Source organism: Hyla sarda, chromosome 3, assembly GCF_029499605.1.
Source record: "Hyla sarda isolate aHylSar1 chromosome 3, aHylSar1.hap1, whole genome shotgun sequence".
NCBI classification, from domain to species: Eukaryota; Metazoa; Chordata; class Amphibia; order Anura; family Hylidae; genus Hyla; species Hyla sarda.
Genome location: NC_079191.1, coordinates 47,954,282 through 47,979,534, shown reverse-complemented (window position 1 = coordinate 47,979,534; position 25,253 = coordinate 47,954,282). Strand labels below are relative to the sequence as shown.

Sequence of the window (25,253 nt, the reverse complement as noted above, 5' to 3'; positions counted from 1 at the left end):
TCCCCAACCAGGGTGCCATCATTTGTTGCAAAACTACAACTCCCAGCATGCCCAGACAGCCTTCGGCTGTCTGGGCATGCTGGGAATTGTAGTTTTGTAACAACGGAGGCACCCTGGTTGGGAAACACTGTACTGAGGGTTCATGTGCTGAAGTATATTACTGCTCTGTCCATGAGCTGGGACTTTAGAACCAAGGATCTGATCATTTTCTAGGCTCATTCATATAGGTGGACTGTGCTTGTGTGTATAGTTCTCAATTCTCATACAATTTTATGAACATACAATTTCCTATGTAATCATCATAATGATAAATACACTGCTCCAAAAAATAAAGGGAACACTTAAACAACACAATGTAACTCCAAGTCAATGACACTTCTGTGACATCACACTGTCCACTCAGGAAGCAACACTGATTGACAATCAATGTCACATGCTGTTGTGCAAATGGAACAGACAACAGGTGGAAATTATAGGCAATTAGCAAGACACCCCTAATAAAAGAGTGGTTCTGCAGGTGGTGACAACAGACCACTTCTCAGTTCCTATGCTTCCTGGCTGATGTTTTGGTAACTTTTGAATGCTGGCGGTGCTTTCACTCTAGTGGTAGCATGAGAAGGAGTCTACAACTCACACAAGTGGCTCAGGTAGTGCAGCTCATCCAGGATGGCACATCAGTGAGAGCTGTGGCAAGAAGGTTTGCTGTGTCTGTCAGCGTAGTGTCCAAAGCATGGAGGCGCAAGGAGGTGCAGGAGGAGCACTGCCAGAGCCTTGCAAAATGACCTCCAGCAGGCCACAAATGTGCATGTGTCCACTCAAACGGTCAGAAACAGACTCCATGAGGGTGGTATGAGGGCCCGACGTCCACAGGTGGGGGTTGTGCTTACAGCCCAACACCGTGCAGGACGTTTGGAATTTGCCAGAGAACACCAAGATTGGCAAATTTGCCACTGGCGCCCTGTGCTCTTCACAGATGAAAGCAGGTTCACACTGAGCACATGTGACAGACGTGACAGAGTCTGGAGACACCGTGGAGCACATTCTGCTGCCTGCAACTTCCTCCAGCATGACCAGTTTGGTAGTGGGTCAGTAATGGTGTTGGGTGGCATTTCTTTGGGGGTGCCGCAAAGCCCTCCATGTGCTTGCCAGAGGTAGCCTGACTACCATTAGGTACAGAGATGAGATCCTCAGACGCCTTGAGAGACCATATGCTGGTGCGGTTGGCCCTGGGTTCCTCCTAATGCAAGACAATGCTACACCTCATGGGGCTAGAGTGTGTCAGCAGTTCCTGCAAGAGGAAGGCATTGATGCTATGGACTGGCCCACCCGTTCCCCAGACATGAATCCGATTGAGCACATCTGGGACCTCATGTCTCACTCCATCCACCAACGTGGAGTCTGCACCACAGACTGTCCAGGAGTTGGCGGATGCTTTAGTCCAGGTCTGGGAGGACATCCCTCAGGAGACCATCCGCCACCTCATCAGGAGCATGCCCAGGCATTGTAGGGAGGTCATACGGGCACGTGGAGGCCAAACACACTACTGAGCCTCATTGCGACTTGTTTTAAGGACATTACATCAAAGTTGGATCAGCCTGTAGTGTGGTTTTTCACTTTGATTTTGAGTGTGACTCCATATCCAGACCTCCATGGGTTGATAAATTTGATTTCCATTGATAACTTTTGTGTGATTTTGTTGTCAGCACATTCAACTATGTAAAGACGAAAGTATTTCATATGATTAGTTCATTCAGATCTAGGATGTGTTATGTTAGTGTTCCCTTTATTTTTTTGAGCAGTGTATGAATAATGTGTGTTGTGCTGCAGTGATTATTCCCCCTATATTAACGGCTTTGTTATAATATTAAAGTCAATCATCAGAAAAAAGTCATCGCTATTCTGACCACACGTTTTTGACATGCACAGTAATGGGGGCTTCCCTAATAATTTGCACTTTTAGGACCACAGCAAATATCTAAGACAAATTCTCTTAAATGGGCACTGTCACCAACTTTTTTTTTTGATTTGTTGTAGTACTTATGTATTATAACATATCTCTAATATAGTTTCATTATTTATTTTTACTATTAACATGGTGTATTTTACATTTGAAAACCGGCCACTAGGGGGTCTCGTCTGAATTCGGACCGATGCCGGCCGGGCAACTGGTCCTAATTCATTCAGGCTGCACTCGCTCCCTGCCTGTCAATCAGACAGGTGAGAGCGAGCGCAGTGAATGCCGGGGCTGCGCGCATTGGCTGCTTAGATTCACGCGCAGCCCAACCCCGTCCCCCAGCATGTAAAGTGCAGTGGAGGCAGTGCGCGCACACTAGTTATCAGTGCCTTGCTGAAGCTCCACTACAACTCCCGACAGGAGCGCAGCATAGATGAAGTGAGGGTGGAAGTCGGCGCCCAGCAGGCGTCCGTGACGTCGCGCCTGCTGGGGAAGCCGGCTTACGGGAGAGGACAGCGCAGCAAGAAAGAAGAGATGAAGATGACGACTTTGTGAGTTGAAAAAAAGTTTTAGGAGCTACTCTTTAAATCCCATGTGCGAATTATTCTCATCTAGATTTATTTTCAAACATGTTTTCCTGTATTAAACAGGAAGAAATTTAATTAGCAGGAAACTGCATAAGGGTTTCCTCCTACCATTCTCCCAGCCCTCTGGCAGTGAGCACATGGTAGGTTTCATACTGGTGTGGTTCTCTGTGGCGGCCATTGTTTCTGTGATGCTTTGTCTGGGGGGTGGAATGGCCCAGAGCCAGGGGCTTGGTCGGGCAGTAGTTGGGCTGCCTGGCCACTGGGTCGCTCCCCCCATTGGGCATGGGGTCTCAGAGGCAGTGGTCGCCGCCGGGGGCTACGCCAGTGTCAGGTTAGGGACCCACTCTAACGAGGTGGCCTTGACGTGGTGAGTGGACTTGTACTTTTTGATCAAAATGTATAGTAACAACCTGTTAGTTTTTGAAATTATGCTTAGAAGCAAGTAAATCAAATTACAAATGGTGGATGTGCGGCTGTGTTTCTCTCTTTTTGTGTTGCACAGGAAGAAATGTTTACAGTACATAAGAAAACATGTCATAAACAAACATGAGATTCAATATTAGTACATAACAACATGGAGGAATATCTCCATTAAAAGTGATATTTAGGAATAGAAAAACAGAGCCTTTTTTTTTTTTTTTTTTTTAAACAGCACACACCTCTTCTCCGGTTGTGTGTGGTATTACAACCTGGCTCCATTCACTTCAATGGAACTGTGAAGCAATACCACATATAACCCGAGGACAGGTGTGGTGCTGTTTTTGGAAGACATCAGCTCTGTATTTTCTAATCCTTGGCAACCCCTTAAATACAAGTCATGAGTTTACAATACCTGGTTTGGTAAAATAATGATAAAAGTTTTCAAAGATAAGTGAATAAAAACAACAAAATAAAAAACAAACTATAAAGAAAAACACACGGGTAATCAATAAAGTGGTGCAAAATGTAATCATAAAAGAAAATCCAATAGGATTCTAATCTCCTCTAGATTACCTGACTTTGACGTAATCTGACAGCAGCCATCTGTAAATTGCTTTGGTAGCGTGTGTCATAAATGTCCGGCCTTTAAAGCTTGTCTTCTGGAGAAACCATGGTAGGGCCCCACAGTGATCTAAGTGGAAGCTAAAAAGTAAAAGAAAGAATTATAATAAGTGGAAAGCAACTTCAGCTCTGTTCACTGCACACCTGGAGATGGAAGGCTGAAATATATCCCACAGTATAACCATACAGCAGAACATGCTAAGTATACAAAAAAGAACATTGTAGCAGCACTCGGTCAAAAAATGGAGGCTCTTAGCGCACTTTTTGATCAAATCATGGTCCCCATCCACCACGCGGAGGTGGCCTCGCCTTCTTTTTTTGTATACTTAGTATTTGCCACAGCAGAGTGCACCCGTGTATTAGGTAGTTGTGCTGGCTATTTTTCTTTTTGTTTTTGCTGTGCAATTTAGGGGGTTTTATTAAATTGATAGTGGATCCAGCATGTCATCCAGTCAGAGGCCATATGCCCAGCAGAGGTGAGTGGAATTACAGACAATTACAGACAATAACAGTTAGCTTCTCTTTGCCCCACCAGCCTTTGTTCTCCCCCCGCCCCCCGGATATAGGGAATGATCAAAAAAATCAATCAAGGATTGTGGGGTTCTAAAGAGAACAAAGGGGACCGCCCTGATGACTCCTGCTTCAGGTAGCATGAAAGTGATGACTGGTTATTCCAAGGGGGACTCCAGAGGGAAAAAAAATTTCAATTCAAATGGTGTCAGAAAGTTATACAGATTTGTAAATTACTTCTATTTAATCCTTCATTTAACCCTTCCATACTTATCAGCCTCTGTGTACTCTTGAAGAAGTTGTGTAGTCCTTTCCAGTCTGACCACAGTGCTCTCTGCTGCCGCCTCAGTCCATGTCAGGGATTGTCCAGAACAGGAGAGGTTGGCTATGGTAATTTGCTTTTGCTCTGGACAGTTCCTAACATGGACAGAGGTGGCAGCAGGGAGCACTGTAGTCAGACTAGAAAGAACTACACAACTTCCGCTAGAGCATACAGCAGCTGATAAGTATGGGAAGGGTTAAGTTATTTAAATAGAAGTTATTTACAAATCTGTAATAAACATCACCCTCCTGCTAGGAAGATTGGTGGTAAGAGAAAACAGGTCACACTATGTGGCAGAATAGTGCTGCATACATCACCTCCTTTAGGCTATGTTCACACTGTGGAATCTCCAGACTGAATTTTTGCCAGAGATCCCGTGAGCATCGCTAGGACCATGCAAACTGTACCGTAGTCCCCATAGACGGCAATGCATTTCTGAGTGGACATGCCAAGAGATCTGCTCAAAAATGCATTGCCATCTATGAGGACAACAATGCGGTCCTAGCACTGCATGCAGGATCTCTGGTGGAAATTCTGTCTTGAAGTTCTGCAGTGTGAACCTGGCCTTAGAGCTGAATTGATAACTACAGGTTATGCAGCATTAAAGGGGTACTCCGCCCCTAGACATCTTATCCCCTATCCAAAGGAACCCCGCTAGCATTACTACGCAGAGTGAGATCACTCTGCACGTAATGACGGGCAATACAGGGGCCGGAGCATCGTTACGTCACGGCTCCACCCCCTCGTGACGTCACGGCCCACCCCCGTCAATACTAGTCTATGGGAGGGGGCGTGGCGGTCATCACGCCCCCTGCCATAGACTCGCATTAAGGGGACGGGCCGTGATGTCTTGAGGGGCGTAGCCAAGACGTCATGCTGCTCCGGCCCCTGTATCGCCCGTCATTACGCACAGAGCGAACTCGCTCTGTGCAGTAATGATGGCGGGGTGCTGCAGCGGCAATCCCCGGGGTCCCCAGCAGCGGGACCGTGGCGATCTAACATCTTATCCCCTATCCTTTGGATAGGGGATAAGATGCCAGGGGCTGAGTACCCCTTTAAGGAATTCCAGTATAAGTTTACATGACCAATTGTATTTAACAGATGATTTGAGAACTGTGTGCAGCTGTTGTGGTAAGGAGCCTTGGTGCACCAATACTTAATGCCTTAACATAGTCAGTATAATGGATACATCTGTAAATTGATCAGTGGCAGCTCTTTACTTACTGACTTATCAGAAGCAGATCAATCTCTGCAGGATCAATCAGATCAATATAAGGAAGTGCGTCCATTCCTTCCAGCCCAGGGTGAATTCCACAATCCAGCTAAAGTTAGATCAAACATTGGATTAATAAGAAAAGTTCAATAAATACAAGTTGCTGTTCCATATTATGAGTCACTGCTGTGTCCATTAAGATGCTTGGTGGGGAGATGTTAATTTAGACTCTACCGGCTTTATAAAAAACCTTCACCAAATACACAAATGTATATGAATGTGGATTCTCACTGTATATGTATAGGGAGAAACCGGTTAGTCAAGACCAGCAGTTTAGTAAGCAGCCACAATGACTGCTTAGCTTAGTGTTTCCCAACCAGGATGCCTCCAGCTGTTGCAAAACTACAACTCCCAGCATGCCCGGACAGCCAAAGGCTGTCCGGGCATGCTGGGAGTTGTAGTTTTGCAATAGCTTAAGGCACCCTGGATGAGAAACACTGACCTAGCCCGTCCCCCCATGGTTTTTAAACCTAGGATTTCTTCGAAAGACAGCGCTTCAGAGAAAAATTGTAGTTTCAAGCTGCCTGTAGCTCGGGAAGCTTGAAACAACCGTCAAATTTCCCTTAAAGAGGGTCTCCCCATTAGCAGCGCTCATCAACTCTCCGCAGGGGTGAGAGGTCAAACCACTAATCGCGAGAATGATGCTTATGTGTACAACTATGTGAATGCAGCAGCGGTCAGTCAAGTGCGCAGCCATTACATGCAGATCTATGTGCCTGATGAACATAGCAGACTACAGTGTGGGGCTACCTTTGTCAGGCCCATAGAGTTGGAGAAGAGGCAGTGCACAAGTCTGAGTGCCGCTCTATGTAAAGGGGTTTTCCAATGTCCTAGAACACCATTTATTTTTTTAAGTAAATGATACAAACTAAGCAGTTTTGAAAATCCCTCCTATTAGCAAAACTGCCTTCTTTTTATGGTGTGCTCTTAAAGGGGATGGCCGGGCTTCTGACCTTGATGCCTTTTCTGCATAGGAGCATGGTTGGGATCCCAGGAGTGCACTGTCTTGGCTCACAGATGACTCCATGGTTAGTGAACATGTGCCAGGAGCAGTCTGTGATGAGCTTGTCACACAAAGAAGGTGACTGAGCAAGGTAGTGCACTCCCTGCATCACTCCAACACTGCTCAGTAAGCCCAAACCAGGAAGTGGAGTGGGATGGAGCAATGCAGGGAGCTGAAATAACAAGGTGGGAAAACCCCTTTAGGTAGGTAGATGTAAAAACCCTGTTCTCATGAATGATAGTTATCCCAGTGTTTTGACCAGAACCAATCTAACACTCCTACAGAGAGATGATGTGCCATGGGGGTGGCAATGTCCAAGTGAATTTGAAACACAACAGAATTACAATATGGAGACCCTAGGATCAGTAGGAAAAAAGTTTCATGCAATGTATACATGCAGCTGGATTTTTCTGTTGCAAACCCACAACAATCTCCATATGTGTCACATGCAAAGTGTGCTGTGGATTCACCACAGATTTCACCTCTTGCACAGAAAAGGGTAAAATCCTCTGTGGAAAATCTGCAGCATGCTCTGATTTCCATGCATGCATAGTAAATGTGGATGACTAAAAACCCATTCACTTGTATGGTTCTGTAAATTGCTGCAGATCAGCAAATCTTCCACATGTGAAATTACCATACAATGGGTTAAGTTAAATATATTTGGAAAGTGGCAACCAATGGAAAGTGACACGATTGTGCTAAAAATCTACTGACTTCTCTAACCCATAAGGATTTACGATAGCATTTAAATCTTGTATATTCTACATTTCTGGTCCTCGAGATAACTTGATATTATAGCAGGATAACTACAGTGCCCATCAGGGAATGTTCACATACCACCACCTGGGTTATATATATACTAAATGTCCAAAAAAAAAAAGAGATACATAGGTAAGTGGAGGGAAAAAGAATGTGACAACCTAATGCTGGGTTCATACATAGTATTCTGGTCAGTATTTTTAGCTAAACTCATGAGTGGATCTGGCAAAGAGGAAACCATAATGGAAAGATTTGATCCTTTTTCTCTGTTTTTGGCAAAAATACTGACCAAAATACTATGGGGGAGATTTATCAAAACTTGTGTAGAGGAAAAGTTGACCAGTTTCCCATAGCAGCCAATCAGTTTCATAAAAAAATGATATGATAGGTTGCTATAGGCAACTTTTCCTCTGCAAAGATATTGATAGATCTTCCCCTATGTGTTAACTCAGTGTAAGGTAGTTTTTCTGCCAACAACACTTATGACCTATTTGCAAGATAAGCATTGAGTATCTCACTGACTGCCTGGCATGCATGCTTTTGTTCCATTTAACTGTATGGCCAAAGAACAAAAACTGTTCAGCGCTTTAGGACGCAAATAAAATCCTGGATTCTTTATTCTACAGCAAGATGGAGAATACAGTGCAGTGAAGCAAAGAGTGACTTGTTACAAGTGCCGACGGCACCCCGAGTCATAACCCAGGTATGTATTTTGCTATGGAATAAAGAATCAAGGATTTAATTTGCATCCTAAAGGGCTGGACAGTTTTTGTTCTTTAGCTATATAATCAGTGCTGTCCCACACTGCCCATTTGTGCGGAGGAAACACCTGTTGAGACAAAGCCTTTGACTTTTATTTTTACTTAAAGGGGTACTCTGGTGAAAAACATATTTTTTTCATATCAACTGGTTCCAGAAAGTTAAACTGATTTGTAAATTATTTCTATTAAAAATCTTAATCCTACCAGCACTTATCAGCTGCTGAAGTTGAATTGTTCTTTTCTATGTGACCACAGTGCTCTCTGCTGACACCTGTCTGTCTCAGGAACTGTCCAGAGCAGGAGAGGTTTGTGATGGGGATTTGCTCCTACTCTGGACAGTTCCTGAGATAGACAGAGGTGTCAGCAGAGAGCACTGTTTTTAAAAAGAAAAGAACAACTCAACTTCAGCAGCTGACAAGTACTAGTAGGATTAAGATTTTTTAATAGAAGTAATTTAAAAATCTGTTTAACTTTCTGGAGACAGTTAATATGAAACAAATAGTTTTTTCACCGGAGTACCTCTTTAACTCTATGGAACTGATAAAGAAAGCCAAGTGATGTTCTTGGCTAACTTTATCAGGCCTACAGAGGTGAAAAAGCATGCATGTTAAAGTAAAGGACTGGATGTGTGCCGTAGGACTGGATGTGTGTCTTTTGCATCCAGCCCGGCCTCGGCTTCCAAGGGAACATTTGACAGACTAATGATTTTGGGATAGCGGCACTATCCCCACATCATTTATAGAACACCCACATTATGTGATGTTTTACGTATTTTATATTTTGGTTATGTACCTTTGAGATGTTTGTATATATTGTCATGTTTTATATGCTTTTTAATTGTTTTATGGTATACCTCTGTATGCTGCCAATGATTACTGTCTCGCCTAATCGTTTTCGCGGGTCTTTTTTTTGTATATAAATGACGTATTTGACATGTAACCTATCAGAGGACCTGACGAAGGATGGTCCCACCCCTCGAAATGCGTAGTCTAAATCGATAGAAATAAAATAATCTATTTTATTTCTTAAGATCACTGGATTAATTTTCCACTACCGGATGAACGCCAGGAGGATCGTTTTTTTTTCCAAGTTGTAACCCGCAACCTTCCATGTTGTGAAAGTTAAAGTAAAAGCATGTATGGTCGACCTCTGCTTTTCAAATGGGAGGGGGGGGGGGGCACCAGACCTGTGTTTTGAATTCAGTGGGGGTCCTATCCTGATTATAGGTGTGACATGTGTGATTGGTGGTGGCGAACAAATGGAAGATGCCTAGGGGTGCTCACTCACCATGATCTTTCTTCCTTTGAATTCTAGGATGATACATGATCTTCCAACCTCCTGACCAGCACCACTGAAATATTCACAAACAAGATAATTAAAAAACAAAACAAAAACAAAACCCTGGGCAAAGGCAACAACTAAGACATTTCTTCAAAGGCAGATGTGACACCGCTTGGTCCTGGTCAGAATCAATCCATCTGCCTTCTTCATTGCTCCATTGAATACAATGGAATAGATGATAAAGATAGATATGTAGAATACTCTGTGTAGTAGTCTTACAACAGCAGGAGGCACACTGGTTGGGAAATCCTGGTATATATACGGTCACTTGAATATACCGGTTTCCAGGAGTCCTGAATGATGACATTTTGAACAGAAGAATGAAGAAGGTACCAGTGCGTAACTACACATCTTTCCCAGGCTCCTGAACAGCCCTTGTGAATAATTACTTTGTAATAAGGAAAAGCGTGAGTGTGACAAATGCTGTGGTCGGTGTGACTGCGGACAGATCAGCCATATATACCACCCCCATAGTGCATATGTATCATCACCCCCCTTAGTAGTGCACTTAATATATCAGCCTTCTTCAACCTGGACATTTCCAGGTATTGTCATATGAAAACTCACAAAAGCTGCACATAGCTCAGACAGTATGGTGAGATAATTAGATAGTTATATAGATAAATAGATATAGAAAGACAGATAGATAAAATATATATATATATATATATATATATATATATATATTTGGTGTATGAGTTCTGTGTAACCATACTGGGTGTCAGTGATTATACACATATATATCTGTATAACTATCTATACATATGTCAGGGTTTCCCAACCAGGGCGCCTCCAGCTGCCAAAGGCTGTCCGGGCATGCTGGGAGTTGTAGTTTTGCAACAGCTGGAGGCTCCCTGGTTGGGAAACACTGACATGTAGTGAAGTTAGCGCAGACATGGCGGACACTCACAGCGGCCTGATGAGGAGCTGGTCACTCTCCTCCGCCGGGATCACATTCTCCGCTTTCCTCTTCACAGACATCTTCAAATCAACCACATTCCCAGCAAGACAACCCTACTTCCGGTCTTCCTCCGTTTCCTCTATCAGTTCGTGTCAGATTATCCCCCGCCACTTCCGGTGTACGATGTGCCCCCTGCTCTAAGGTTCCGCTAACCTTTTTTTTTTTTTTTTTTTTTTTAAATAATTTTTATTTACTTCCCGGCCTTGCAACGGACGTTTACCCGTTCGGTACTAGCGCTCGGTAGGTAAGTGATAACCGAGGCTAGGAGAGGTAATTACCGTTTATAACTGTATGAACCCATCGCAACCAATAAGATTCCCGCTTTCGTTTTGCCAGGGCAAGTTAGACTATTCAAAAAGCGATCCTATTGGTTGCCATGGGTAACGCTCTCCTTACATGCCATACTTTACTTTTTTTCTTTCCTTTAGTTAATCTTTATTAAATCTTTGTAACAGAAACAAAGTTCCATATATCCCCTCTATTTATTGTACATGAAGTCTGCAACCTGTGTCCCTCCAGCTGTTCTACACCTTGGACATGTTGGGAGTTGTAGTCTTTTTCTGCTGGAGTGTTACAGGTTGCAGCTCTCTGCCCTACAGGCACTATGTTGGAAGTCACAACCATTGTTTCTAGTTATACCAGTGTTTCCCAACCAGTGTGCCTCCAGCTGTTGCAAAACTACAACTACCAGCATGCCCGAACAGCCTTCGGCTGTTCGGGCATGTTGGGAGTTGTAGTTTTGCAACAGCTGGAGGCATACTGGTTGCGGGAACACTGCATTATACCATACATGTGCAGGGGCTCATGAAAACACAAAGTCTGTAAGGCTGCATTTACATCTCATTTTTGCAATACAGTTCCCGTATCAATTTTTTGGAAAAAAAAACCATATGTCTCAAAACTGGACCGAACCGTATACAACCGTGTACAACAGTATATACCTCTGTATGGTTTCAAACCGTATACGGTTTAAAAATGGATGTCCGGTTGCACACGGTTTAATATGTTTTTTGGAAGTAAAAAACTGATATGGTTTTATGTTTGTCTTTAATTAAATAAAGTTCTTCTTGTTCTATTTGTAGGAAGAACTTTCGGCGTGCACTGCACATGTGCAAACTGCAGAATTGTACGCACATACGGTTCAGTAATGGGTTGTATCCGGTTTTTCACCCGGACATAAAACCGTAGTAGGCTTAGGTTTTGTGTACTGGTAAAAAACGTAAATGATGCAAAACGTACACAACCGGATGCTACGGTTGGCATATTGTTTTCAGTGAGATGTCTATACATACGGTTCCATACGTTTTTTTCACTGAAACCGGATGCGGGAACCGTATTGCAAAAACGAGATGTGAATGCAGCCTAAGGCCGGGTTCACACACAGCATTTTTGGTCAGGAGATGGTCCAAAACACGGTGCCTACAACGTTCAGGAGGCCTCAGACATATAAGCATTAGCACCTTACTACCATGTAGCTCTTCATGGTGCACGGCTCTTAGGGTATATTCACACTGTGTAACAATATATTTTTTATTTTTTATGACCGTATTTTCGGCCAATTATTTTTGCCGTAATGGCTGTTTTTTTGCGTTTATGGCTGTAATATGCTTTTATTACCTATCTGTGCACCTTTGTCCTGTTTTCATGTAGTCCTTGACTCAGAGTCCTTAAATCCAAACTTTTTTTTGTTTTTTGTTTTTTACAGTTGTCTAGGGCCTTTCCCGGCTTTCCGTGCAGCACGAGACAATATGTCACATGATCTAAGTAGGCTTAGGTCACATGATCTAAGGAGGCTTGCTTGCATTTTATCTCAGCCCCCTATTGATGTTTGCGCAGCAACTGTACGCGTCGCTCTGACCGCTTCACACCCTCCCCAACCCCTCTACAGGGGTTATCAAGGATTAGAAAAACATAGTTGTTGTTTTTTTTTTCCAAAAACAGCACCACACCTACCCTCAGGTTGTGTGTGGCATTGCATTCCTGTTCCATTGAATTGCATGGAGCCAAGTTGTGCAACCATACATAAACTGGTGTCAGGAGTGGTGCTGTTTTTGAAAGAAATAAGCTCTGTTTTCTATTACTGGATACCCCTTTAAAGGGGTACTCCAGTAGAAAACATTTTTTTTTTAATCAACTGGTGCCAGAAAGTTAAACAGATTTGTAAATGACTCATTTAAAAATCTTAACCCTTCCAGTATTTATCAGCTGCTGTATGCTCCACAGGAAGTTCTTTTCTTTTTGAATTTCTTTTCTGTCTGACCACAGTGCTCTCTGTTGACACTTCTGTCCATTTTAGGGACTGTCCAGAGCAGGATAGGTTTGCTATGAGAATTTGCTCCTGCTCTGGACAGTTCCTGATATGGACAGAGGTGTCAGCAGAGAGCACTGTGGTCAGACAGAAAATACATTTAAAAATAAAAGAACTTCCTCTGTAGTATTCAGCAGCTGATAAGTACTCAAAGGATTACGATTATTAAATAGAAGTAATTTGCAAACCTTGAAAGGAAGTTGTGTAGAGATTTTTCTATGGATTTCTTCTACTACATAATAGTAAAAAATGCAGACTACATGTCAGGTCCTTAATGTTAGTAGCAGAAATATTCTGGTGACATCACACTCCTTTTTTTCCTTTCAGGAAGTCCGGATGGAACGATGATAAGAGAATGTTCCGCAAGGGGAAGAAGAGACACAGCAGTAGCAGCTCTCAAAGCAGCGAGATCAGCACCAAGAGTAAGGTCTGTGTGTATCATGGAGGACAATAAAACCACTACACGTGTTTATTAAAAATTCCATGTCTGATCATTCTTTTCATGTAGTTATGTTTCAGGCTATAAGCTATATTGATTTAATTAAAAATCCGTTAGGACAGTGTTTTCCCAAAAGGTGTGCCTCCAGCTATTGCTGTCTGGGCATGCTGGGAGTTTTAGTTTCGCAACAGCTGGAGGTACACCATTTGAAAAACACTTAATTAGGAAGGGAAATGGGCTACATCTTTCTTACTGTCACTATTGAACTACAATTGTATGTTAATATGTGTGATGGGCAGCCTCACATTTGTTGTTTACATCGGCACACCGTATGCCAAGGTATACCATTAATGTTCATTAGATTGTGGATAAGATAAGCTTCCAGGACCCCAGTGAGCTATAATTTAGGGGGAGCCTGTCAGCAAGTGCAATAATCTTGTATAGAGAAGGTTACTCGGCACAGCTCGCCTAATAAATAGCATCTGCAACTCACTACCTCTGTTGGCCAAATCACGTCAGCTGGGGCTTTCTGGATAATGCACAGTCCAACGACAACCTTCAAATATGTAGAATAAAAGCCAGGGCAACTCACCAAATACGTATACTTCAATGCTTCTTTATTTTGCCATGAAGGGTACAAACCGTGCAGGACACAGGTGGACGATACACAAGGGGATGCTCGTTCAGGGCCCCAAAGGAGCATCCCCTTGTGTATCGTCCACCCGTGTCCTGCACTGTTTGTACCCTTCATGGCAAAATAAAGAAGCATTGAAGTATACGTATTTGCTGAGTTGCCCTGGCTTTTATTCTACATATTTGAAGACTGTCAGCAAGTGCAATACATCAACAGAGGATCAACATCAGACAACCGCTTGTATTACACAGTTCTCACTGGAAGGGTTAAGATTTTTCAATAGAAGTAATTTACAAATTTGAAGTAATAAGAGTGGGAGTTCAGCTCACCTAATTCAGATGGTGCACGGCCAGTCTCAGTGTTCAAAGCGGAGACCAAAGGAAAGGTGGAGTCAGTACTGTGTAAAAATGTCTTCTTTATTTTAATCCTGGTTAAAAGTCCATAGAAGGCCATGACTAAGGGCCGGGTGACCTGAAACGCGTTGGCGTTCTGAGGTGCTCCAACCATGCACATTTGCACTTTATTCCTAGTGTCTATTATTTCCCTGTTTACAATAGATGTAAGATATCGGAAGTGGAGCGTGCACTCCCTGGCGGTGTAACTCACTTCAATAATATATTGAAGTGAATTACACCGCCAGGGTGTTCACGCTCCACTTATATTATTCACTGGTGTAAGTACACACCTGGTGGGCTGGTAGAGGTAAATGCAGTGGCCCTCAGACAAATCACGCTGACACCTGCGGGGTGCATACACTAGAGTGAGGCATCACAGTATTCACAACCACAAAAGATAAGTGTGCACTCACCGCAGGGAACGTCAGGCTGTATCGGAGTCCGGGACACGAGCAGCAGGTTACTGGAGACGCATCCCGGGGAGCGCTCAGAGGCTCTGAGCGCTCCCCGTGATGCGTCTCCAGTCACCTGCTGCTCGTGACCGAGACTCCGGTACAGCCTGACGTTCCCTGCGGTGAGCGCACACTTATCTTTTGTGGTTGTGAATTCTATTATTTCCCGGCCTTCTATGGACTTTTAACCAGAATTACAATAAAGAAGAAATTTTTACACATTGTTGGCTCTACCTTTCCTTTGCTCTCCACTAATTTACAAATTTGTAAAGTTGTAATTTACAACTTTCTGGCACCACTTGATTTAAAAACATTTGTTTGCCACAAAGTACCCCCTTTAACCTTAACACAGTGCGATCACTGCAGTGTGACATGTCAATTTCTGGTTATACAACCCCTATCGTCGTCCAAAAGCACCTTGTAGTCCCAGCCCAAATTGTTATTCCCATCTTACAAATTGATTGCATATCATTAGGATCCTATTGGCATATTTTGCTGACTGCTAACTATGGTTTTCCAGTCTGTAGATTCCAGCCTTGGAGGCCTCTCAAGATCCAGCACCGTGGCTAGCCTTGATACTGACTCTGCTAAGAGCTTTGGTAAGTTACCGTACATCGTTTGTAAAGCTAAAAAAAAAAATACATCAATCCATCCCAGCCTATGACCCTATAGTGTTGACCCCATGAGGTAGAATTCAATTTCCTCATATTAGGGGCAAAATTTCCTTCTTCACTCCAAGTCCGACAATCTGATCAACCACCCACCTCCAGAATCTATGTAATATTATTACTCTTTATTGATGTATCCGGGCCCCTTTCAAACTCTCTGAGTTCACCATGACCACCTCCTCTGGCAGAGAATTCCATGGTCTCACTGCTCTTACAGTAAAGAACCCCCGCCTGTGCTGGTGAAGAAACCTTCTTTCCGTAGATGATGCCCCCTTGTTATAGATACAGTCCTGGGTATAAATAGATAATTAGAGAAATCTCTGCACTGCCCCCTGATATATTTATACAAAGTTATTAGGTCACCACTAAGCCTTTTTTTAAACTAAATAACCCTAGTCCCTAAACCCTAAATAACCCTTAGTCCTCCAATAACATTTATTACTCTGATAACACTCTGAGCCATCTAAATGTGATCATGCTGAATTTCCATGCTCCTTTGGAAACCAGTTAAGACAGTTCTTAACACAGTTTTTTCCAAACAGTGTGCATCCAACCTTTGCAAAGCTACAACTCCCAGCATGCCTGGACAGACTGTCTTGGCATGCTAATAGTTGTAGTTTTGCAGCAGCTGGAGGCACACTGTTTGAAAGAGGTGACAGCATGTGCATGTACATTTTGCAGTAGATGAGGTAGAGTTATCTGATGGCTTAGTCTTATTATAGACCATCAATATAAAGATGGTGGCGGTGGGGTTCTATTCCTTGATTCACTAGAATAGGTTGAGCAGTAGTACCAGACACAGCAGCAGGTGTAGATGCCGCTGTGCCAGTGAGTGTTGCTGGCCCTTAGTCCTGGGATAGGTCACCTACCAATTACACATTGATGACTTATCATAGACCTCAAAAAACATGTTCAGTTGACACAACCTGAAGAATGGTCAGTGTTTTTAGGATCCCTGTGGGCAAAATAAACCAGATTGTGGGCACTTTTCCAGTTTTAGAACTGACATGCAGCTGTGTCTGCCTATAGGAGAGTGTTGGAAAGCATCCTAGCTACTACTGCCCCCTGTTTTGCCACTATGGGATAGTGATGGTCTGAAGTCATGTCGACTTGGGTCGCCATGATTTGAGATTTCTCTAGAAGTTGCTGCTTTTAAATGGAAAGATGTCAGAACTCAGGAACTATATTCAGCTGTGATGTCATGTCTATAGAAACAGGAGATTTTCCTGTTACGCCTTTGTAGTGATAAAACGCGTGTTTCCTTTAAGAAGCCTATAGCGATTGCACAAAATAAGCTTGCAGGAAGTGCACTTCCTCTCATCGCTGCAGAGATAGCTCCGTAGCCCACGATGCAATGCAGCATGAATAATGCAGGACATAAGAACACATAACAAAAGTAATGGGGCACTAGCAGTGCAGCCAATGCTTGCGGTGCAGCTAATGCTTTATTAACCACTTCCTCTCTGCTTCCCTCCTAGGACAAGCCTCAAGTAATTCAGAGCCCTGTGCGGAGTTCAAGGTGAAGTATGTGGGATCCATTGAAAGAGTCAAGCCAGAGGAGAGCAAGACGCTGCAGGGATCACTGGACCTAATAAATTACATTGATGTTGCTCAGGTAATAGTTATAATCTATAATGGGGGAGAGGAAGGGGCACTGGGCACTGTGGTTACACTAGATACGTAACTAAGGAAATTAGGGAATCTTAGGAACTCAATATTCTGCCTAGAATAGGTTAATGGTCTCAAACTTGTGGCTCTTTAGCTGTCTCAAAACTAAAACTCAGGAATACTGGGAAAATATGTAAGATCCCCAATATCACCAAAATCAGTTTGTTTTCCTTTGTCTAAAAGTGATTTAGCAAAAAGTCTTTGATGACTGCACTTCACCATTGTTTCCTGTTCTTGACATACACCTCCATCCTCAGTAAGTAAGTGCAATAAGTTCATTTTTAGTGCGTAGATCACGATTTCCCCAACCTGTGGTTCTCCTGCTGTTGCAAAACTACAACTCTTGTCATGATGGGAGTTGTAGTTTTGCAACAGCTGGAGAGCCAAAGATTGGGGAACATTGAATTGTTATTTGGGTTTGTCATTCATAGCAGTATTTTAGCTTCTACACATTTTATACCGATACTTTTAATCATTGATGATTTGAATCTATTTTAGCAAGATGGAAAACTCCCTTTTGTGCCTTCGGATGAAGATTTCATTATGGTGGTTTCAAAATACGGCATCAAAGTAACTACCTTGGATCAGTATGTAAGTGACTGTTGATATATTTAATCAGTACAATGAAGCTATACATGAAAGACCACATCCTTGAGCTCTATGTAATGAATGAGAGACAGGATTAAACGGGTTGCTTTTATATGTATGTATTATTATACAGTAGGTGCATAGGGGCAATGAGGCCCACATAAAAATATGCAGGACAGTGTTGAAGGCTATGGACACCTCTGACTAGTAATGAATCATTTTTACTCATCAATTGTTGCATAGCTGGCTGGCTCATGGGGGTCTGATAATTTTGGATCTCTGAAGAACCCCTTTAGCAAATGTAGGAGGCCTCACTAAGAGACGGTGTATTGATTTGTTCCCTGTGGTTTCAGGATGTGTTGCACAGACACCCGCTCTATCTCATTGTCTCCATGGTTTGCTATGATGATGGACTGGTGGCTGGAAAGAGTTTGCTAGCTCTGAAGACCAAAGATGCCAGTGAGGACCAATGTAGCCTGTGGGTGTATCAGTGCGCCAACCTGGTGAGTACTGCTTCACTCCTATAGACCGATCCTGTACCTTCTGTTAATAGCATTCAGAGATATACTTTACATCAGCTATGTGGACCATAGGAATGAATCTGCAGTCTGATTTATTAGGCATGCTCTGTGATGTGCAGGGAGGGATGATGAGGAGGAGGAGACTGCTGGGAAGTGATCTCTACAGAACAGGAAGTGTCAGTCTACTATGAGGCTTAGGGGGCCAGAGCGGAAACTGCAAGATTTCAGAATTTCATTTTTTTTAATTTTATTTAAGTATGCAGACAGTGACAAGAAAATACATTTAAAAAAATCACTGGCACAAATGCTGTGCCACAAGGGCCTTGTAAATGTTCTTTGTTAGGCTAGAGCCAGCTGTAGGCAAGCATAGTCCTTAAACAGGCAGAGGTCAGGGGCAGGCGACAATCGAGTAGTCCATTAGCAATCCAGGGTCAGGGCAGGCAGCAATCAAGCGTAGTCTGTTAACAATCCAGGGTCAGGGCAGGTGGCAATCAAGCATAGTCAGTTAACAATCCAGGGTCAGGGCAGGCGGCAATCAAGCATAGTCCAATAAAAAAGCCGAGGTCAGAACCATAAAATCAATAGAAGTAGCAGCTGTGCAGTAAGATGTTATTTGCACGCTGTATATGTTCCTCAAGTCCTCCTCATCTTGGTGCCATTAGTCAGAGGTCTGTTCAGCATCGCTACCATGTTCTTACCTGCTCCACTCTTCATTGGGATGTAAGGTGGGGGACGAGGCAGCTGTCTCACAGTGACCTTAATGCGCAGTGGTAGGGCATAGTGCACTGCAGACCCTGGATGTTACAGGCTTTGCTGACAGACTCCTAGATGGTATGATGGGTGGTAGTGGTGGTTGTCTCCTGAACAATGGAACAGTGATCCTCACCTCACCTGGTGTTGTGGTCGGCTTAGCGGTCTGATGTTTCTTAGCTTGCTTCCTTGCAGTTGGTGGTGTAGTTTTCAGCCTCAGGTATCGACCTGGCTTCTTGGGTGGTGGTGATGGTGGTATTCCCAGCCCAAGGTATTGGCCCAAGAGGGAAGTTACATATGACCAAATACCGTACACTGCAGTGATGACCTTGTCGATGATGCTGGTTTGTTGGAGGCTCTGGTGGTATGGGTGCCTCCCAAGAAGGTGGAGGTGTCTCCGGGGCTAGAGTTTTCCTCCAGGCCCCATGGCAGCCTAAAAGCTGCCTATTCCCCAACACACACAAGAAGTTGTGTGTGGAGAATGCAAATAAATAAAAAGAAAGCAAATGCTCGCTCTGTAGAAAGTGTTTGTCGCCGTCTCTCCTACTCCATGCCTGTCTCACACTGACCGTACATGCTGAGTATTCTGCGAGTGGAGGGCAATGCTTCTGTGATGTTATAACGCTCACTGCAACAAGGTTGTATTGCAGACAACAGTAGTGTCGCCCATGACAACCAAACTGATGCAAGACCTGGTTAGAAATTTGATAATAATAAATAATTAAACAATAATAATAATTATTATTATAATTATTATAATCATTAAAAGTTGACAATAATATGAATGTTAAATAAAAACTTTCCCTCTTAATGTTGATGTGCCGTTGAGTCTGACGGTAGAAGAGCATACTGGGATCTGTGGTTCACCTTACGGGTGTAATTGAAGATAAAATAAGTTAAGCCTTATAGGTCTGTTAGTTTAAAGGACAACTGCAGTGGTAAACATTTATATATGCCCGTGCCAGGGCCTCAAAAATAAACAAAATAAACTCGTACATACCTTCCTACGAGCCCCCGTTGGTCCGACACCGGCCTCACAGTCCGGCAGTGCTGACATCATTCCACTTCCTGGGGACGGGGACGCCGCAGAGCTGTCGGCGTATCACCGGCCGTAGCGATGTCCCGCCCCGGCCTGTGATAGGCTGAGCCCACTGTCATGTAAGGAGAGGCACAAAATCTGGTGGTCGGGGATTGCTACATTTTCTCAAGATACTTATCATATGTGTATTAGGTTTCAGAAGGTTCATATATCATCAAAAGGAAATCTGGGTGAGATAAGAAATCCATTGCTAGTTATTAAGCAACTTTGGTAAAGTCTGTTCTTCAGGACTGTATTTTTAGGGAATGACTTGCAGGTTGGTAGTGGGGTTTGTCATTCCCTTCCTGGTCAGTCCAGGTTCTCAGTTTTTCTATGCTATAGCCTCTTTACGTCCCATGACTTATATGTACGTTATAGGGCCATTAAGTGTATATGGAGAGGGCTCAGGCTTAAAGGGGTTATCCAGGAAAAAACTTTTTTTTATATATCAACTGGCACCAGAAAGTTAAACAGATTTGTAAATTACTTCTATTAAAAAATCTTAATCCTTTCAGTACTTATGAGCTGCTGAAGTTGAGTTGTTCTTTTCTGTCTAAGTGCTCTCGGATGACACCTGTCTCGGGAACTGTCCAGAGTAGAAGCAAATCCCCATAGCAAACCTCTTCTACTCTGTGCAGTTCCCGAGACAAGCAGAGATGTCAGCAGAGAGCACTGTTGTCAGACAGAAAAGAACAACTCAACCTCAGAAGCTGATAATTATTAGAAGGATTAAGATTTTTTAATAGAAGTAATTTACAAATCTGTTTAGCTTTCTGGAGTTTTTTCCTTGAGTATCCCTTTAAGTTGGCAGCACCAGCTGTTTTCAGCTACAGATTATGGGGGAGATTTCAAAACCTATCCAGAGGAATGTCTGTTATGGTCATTAGTGTCCCCTCATCTCTCCCTGTGTCACAATTATTAATGCCCCTCCTCTCTCCATGTTACAGTTATCACTGTCCCCTCATCTCTCCCTGTGTGTAGTTTATTACTGTCCTCTTATCCCCCCCCACGTGTGTCAGTCATTAGTGTCCCCTGATCTCTCCCTGTGTGTCAGTTATTTAAGTCTTCTTATCTCCCCCTGTGTGTTACAATCATAAGTGTCCTCTCATCTGATCCCCCGTTTTGCCTCCTGTGTTCAGCATCTGATGTCTTCGGTTGGCGCGTCGGTGTCACATAATGGCCTCAGCCAATTAGCAACTTTGCCATGATGCTCCGTACTCAGGAGTAATGAGCATCACCGCCTAGGCTGCTGATTGGCTGCGGCAGTCACCTGACGTCCCCTTCTCCTGGAACACTGGAGCGCCCACTGCTGACAGAACGGAGGAACAAAACTTTTTTTTAAATTAAATTAAGGAAGGACATATATATATATATATATATATATATATATATATATTTTTTTTTCAATTTCTCACCAAAAATACTTTTCAGTTTCAACACAATACAACAGGTCCCGCAAAAAACGAGCCCTCGTGTGGGTTTGTAGGTGGAAAATTTATAGACTTTTACATGAAGAATAAGAATAAAAAATGCAAAAAAATGAAAATTGTCCGTGTCCTCGAGGGGTTAATGCAGGTTCCCAGTTTTCACCCGTCTATTACCTTCTTTCTGTAGGAACATGCCCAGTCCATCTGTAAGGTCCTCTCCACGGCCTTTGATTCGGTTCTCACCGAGAAGACACGAGTGCCTGCAGAATGACCATGCCTGCCGGGATACCCACAACTCTACAAGGATTATTCCATAATGTCTTATTTGGAGGAAGCTACAATCCAGGATTTGTGAGGACCTGTATATATCACAGAGCTGTATTTTTTATATCCTCCTATTCACAGTCCTGTAATGTCATTGCCTTTGAGGTACCGGATCAGGTATGAAGCTTCCATCTTCTTACTGTAAGAATGGAGGTACAATGGTACAAAACTCGTCTGTGTATGTAAGGGGGTATTCACACGCCGCAGATTTACTGCCAGTCAGTTCAATTTCTGCAACAAATCTGCAGTGTGCGACTATACTCCAAAAGCAGTGTTACACACTACGGCTGTCCGGGCATGCTGGAAGTTGTAGTTTTGCAACAGCTTGAGGCACCTTTGTTGGGAAACACTGCTCTAAAGGTAGCTCAAAGAGATTTTCATTATACTCTAAGCAGGGGCTACCATTGTAGAAGCCCATTTAAAGGGGTACTCCGGGGGAAAACAACTTTTTTCAAATAAACTGGTGCCAGAAAGTTATACAGATTTGTAAATTACTTCTATTTAAAAAACTGAATCCTTCCAGTACTTATCAGCTGCTGTATACGCCACAGGAAGTAGTATTTCTTTCTGAAGTTCTTTTCCGTTTGACCACAGTGCTCTCTGCTGACACCTCTGTCCATATCAGGAACTGTCCAGAGCAGGAGAGGTTTGCTATGGGGATTTGCTCCTACTCTGGACAGTTCCTGACATGGACAGAGGTGTCAGCAGAGAGCACTGTGGTCAGACTGAAAAGAATTCCAGAAAGAAATACAACTTCCTGTGGATCATACAGCAGCTGATAAGTACTGGAAGGATTAAGATTTTTTAATACAAGTAATTTACAAATCTGTTTAACTTTCTGGCACCAGTTGATTTAAAAAAAAAAAAAAAAAAGTTTTCCACCGGAGTACCCCTTCTGCTATAAGACTACAACTCTCAGCATGCTGTGACAGGGTACAGTTACCAGACGGCACGGTGCACACTTATTGTTCTAGTTTCACCACAGGTCGGTAGCCATGCTGCTCTGGACTGTGGCCGCATCTACCAGGTAGTCACAGATGAGACAGTCCATCAGGGCCTTAGTATTGCTGCACTTACTTACAAGTTATTGGTACATAATGTTGAATACTTTGTTTTAATTCTGATTTTAGTTAATGTCGACATTGAAATTTTGTATTATCCCACATTGGAATTTCCAGGTTTTTGTTGACATTTGGAGAAATTTTTTACATGTTTCGGATGAAATCATAAGTGCTCATACATTCTCTTAAAGAAGCACTCCGGGTTTATTTTTTGGCCCATATGATACGCGCTCACCATCACTACTTGTATTATTCCAGTGCAGCTGCATCCATATGTTTCATTACTGTAACTGGGTCATATGATTACAGAAACTCACAGATAATCTTAGTGTTAAATATGTCAGAGGAAGTGGTCAGTCTTGGGTCAGCTCACTTCCTGTAAACTACAGGATGACATCATCACCTTTTAGATCGTTTTTTACTAACTCCCGGATCCCTCCCTTCCCAGCTCTATCTGTATACTGCTGCTGCTATTTCTAAGGAATCAGGTTATATTATAGTTATACAGCTCCCCTCCAGCTCCATCTGTATACTGCTTCTATCTCTATGGGTCAGGATATTTAGTAGCTATACACCTCCTATCCAGCTCAATCTGTATACTGCTGCTATGTTTGGGTTCAGGATATTTAGTAGTTATACACCTCCTCTCCAGCTCAATCTGTATACTGCTGCTATCTCTATGGGATCAGGATTTATAGTAGTTACTAGTGCTGGGCGAAATACCGGTTCATACCGAATACAGGTGTGTTTTTTCTGTACGGTATGAATTTTTCCCTATACCGCAATACTGGTTGGGCCCCTCCCCCCCCCCCCTCGAATGAATTGATTATCAGTTGCAGCGCTGTCCCCACAGCGGACGCTGGAAATGAATGAGTTGTGAGCCGCGGGTGCAGGACGGAAGCTTCTAAAGTTCTGCAGCGCCCGCGGCCCACTGGCTTTCAGTGCTTGCAGGGGGAGCTGACAACTTCCGTTCTCCGTCCTGCGCCCGCGGCTCCCAACTTATTTATTTCCAGCGCAGCAGCTCCCAACTCATTCATTTCCAATGCAGCGGCTCACAGGAGGAAAATGAGATCAGCGCCTGCGGGTGACATGATTATTCCCCCGATGTGGGGACAGCGCTGCGGCTGATAGTTCATTCATTTGATGGGGGTAGGAGGAGGAAAAGCAGAACAGTGCCCACGGGTCATATATGATTAGTTCCCCAGCGCACTGCGGCTGATAATTAATTTGAGGGGGGAGTATGGTGGTACAGGGGAAATGAGTGAAAATAAAATACCATCAAATACAGTGGAACAGCCATAAGTTTGAATTGGATCAACCCCCCCACCCCCCCCAAAAGCGCGACCGCAGGGGGACGATCCACTGTGGAGGTAGCCTGAGGGCTTACCTCTCCTTCCATGCTGGCTCCTGCACTCAGAATGATAAAGCCTGGCAGGACCAGGCTTTATCAATCGAGCGCAGAGCACACAGATCAATGTGGTTTTATGAAACCATATTGATCTGTATGAGGAATCAAATGAAACGTGTAAAAAAAAAAGTTTAAAAACACACACATTAACCCCTTCCTTATTAAAAGTTTAAATCACCCCTCTTTTCCCAAATTCCATATAAAAAATATATAATAAAAAATAAATTATATATAATAAAAATAAACATGTGGTATCGCCGCGAGCGTAAATGTCCATACTATAAAAATATATTGTTAATTAAACCGCACAGTCAATGGCGTACACGCAAAAAAATTCCAAAGTCCAAAATTGCGTATTTTGGGTCACTTTTTATACCATAAAAAAGGAATAAAAAGCGATTAAAACGTCTGATCAAAACAAAAATGGTACCAATTAAAACTTCAGATCACATCACAAAAAATTAGCCCTTATACCACACCGTATGCGGAAAAATAAAAAAAGTTATAGGGGTCAGAAGAGGACAATTTTAAATGTATACATTTTCCTGCATGTAGTTATGATTGTTTCCAAAAGTACGTCAAAATCAAACCTATATAAGTAGGGGATCATTTTAATCGTATGGACCTACAGAATAAAGATAGTGTCATTTTTACCGAAAAATTTTCTGCGTAGAAAGGGAAGCCCCCAAAATTTACAAAATGGTGTTTTTTCTTCAATTTTGTCGCACAATGATTTTTTTTCCCGTTTCGTCATAGATCTGCTCATGCCTGGATCTCAGACACTGAGCAGTTATCGGACACCAGGAGGCAGGTAAGGGGACCCTCCCCGTATCCTACAGCTGTTCAGTATGCCTCGATTTCACCGTGGCGATCCCAAACAGCCCCCTGAGCTAACCGGCATTTATTAACTTTCACTTTAGACGCGGCGATCAACTTTGAACGCCGCATCTAAAGGGTTTTTTCTCTAAAGGGTTAATAGCGCATGGCACAGCGATCAGTGTCGCGCGCTATTTAGCC

The 25,253-nt window shown here is 43.1% G+C and overlaps 2 protein-coding genes across 13 annotated transcripts in view; one reads left to right on the top strand and one right to left on the bottom strand.

The window, feature by feature from the left end:
- CPSF3 (cleavage and polyadenylation specific factor 3) overlaps positions 1–10,677 on the bottom strand; it is a 31,104-nt gene extending 20,427 nt beyond the window's left edge. The window contains exons 1-4 of the mRNA XM_056564147.1: positions 10,465–10,677; positions 9,501–9,564; positions 5,639–5,736; positions 3,535–3,663 (exon numbers count right to left, since the gene is read on the bottom strand). Coding sequence (XP_056420122.1) covers positions 3,535–3,663; positions 5,639–5,736; positions 9,501–9,564; positions 10,465–10,535 — 362 coding nt within the window. The 5' untranslated portion in view covers positions 10,536–10,677. The remainder of the gene's footprint in view (positions 1–3,534; positions 3,664–5,638; positions 5,737–9,500; positions 9,565–10,464) is intronic.
- On the top strand, positions 10,620–22,250 carry LOC130361318 (integrin beta-1-binding protein 1-like). 12 transcript variants are annotated; one of them, XM_056564155.1, is made up of 8 exons: positions 11,063–11,092; positions 11,598–11,654; positions 13,151–13,245; positions 15,264–15,342; positions 16,890–17,026; positions 17,578–17,670; positions 18,021–18,170; positions 21,631–22,250. In XM_056564155.1, exons 3-8 carry the CDS (start codon positions 13,168–13,170, stop codon positions 21,712–21,714), a joined length of 621 nt encoding a protein of 206 aa, XP_056420130.1. In that variant the 5' UTR covers positions 11,063–11,092; positions 11,598–11,654; positions 13,151–13,167; the 3' UTR covers positions 21,715–22,250. The 12 variants fall into 12 exon arrangements, with proteins under 12 accessions (XP_056420128.1, XP_056420131.1, XP_056420134.1 ...); XM_056564153.1 differs by lacking the exons at positions 11,063–11,092; positions 11,598–11,654 and adding an exon at positions 10,620–10,759; XM_056564156.1 differs by lacking the exons at positions 11,063–11,092; positions 11,598–11,654 and adding an exon at positions 10,620–10,759 and having other exon boundaries at positions 13,151–13,250.
- Positions 22,251–25,253: the final 3,003 nt, after the last annotated feature.

What these genes read in the sequence shown, in the direction of transcription:
- LOC130361318 (XM_056564148.1), top strand. Translation starts at nt 10,807, where the DNA reads ATGAACCCATCGCAACCAATAAGATTCCCGCTTTCGTTTTGCCAGGGC. An exon ending in ATTACATTGATGTTGCTCAG is followed by an intron (nt 17,027 to 17,577) that starts GTAATAGTTATA and finishes AATCTATTTTAG; the next exon opens with CAAGATGGAAAACTCCCTTT. An exon ending in TAACTACCTTGGATCAGTAT is followed by an intron (nt 17,671 to 18,020) that starts GTAAGTGACTGT and finishes CTGTGGTTTCAG; the next exon opens with GATGTGTTGCACAGACACCC.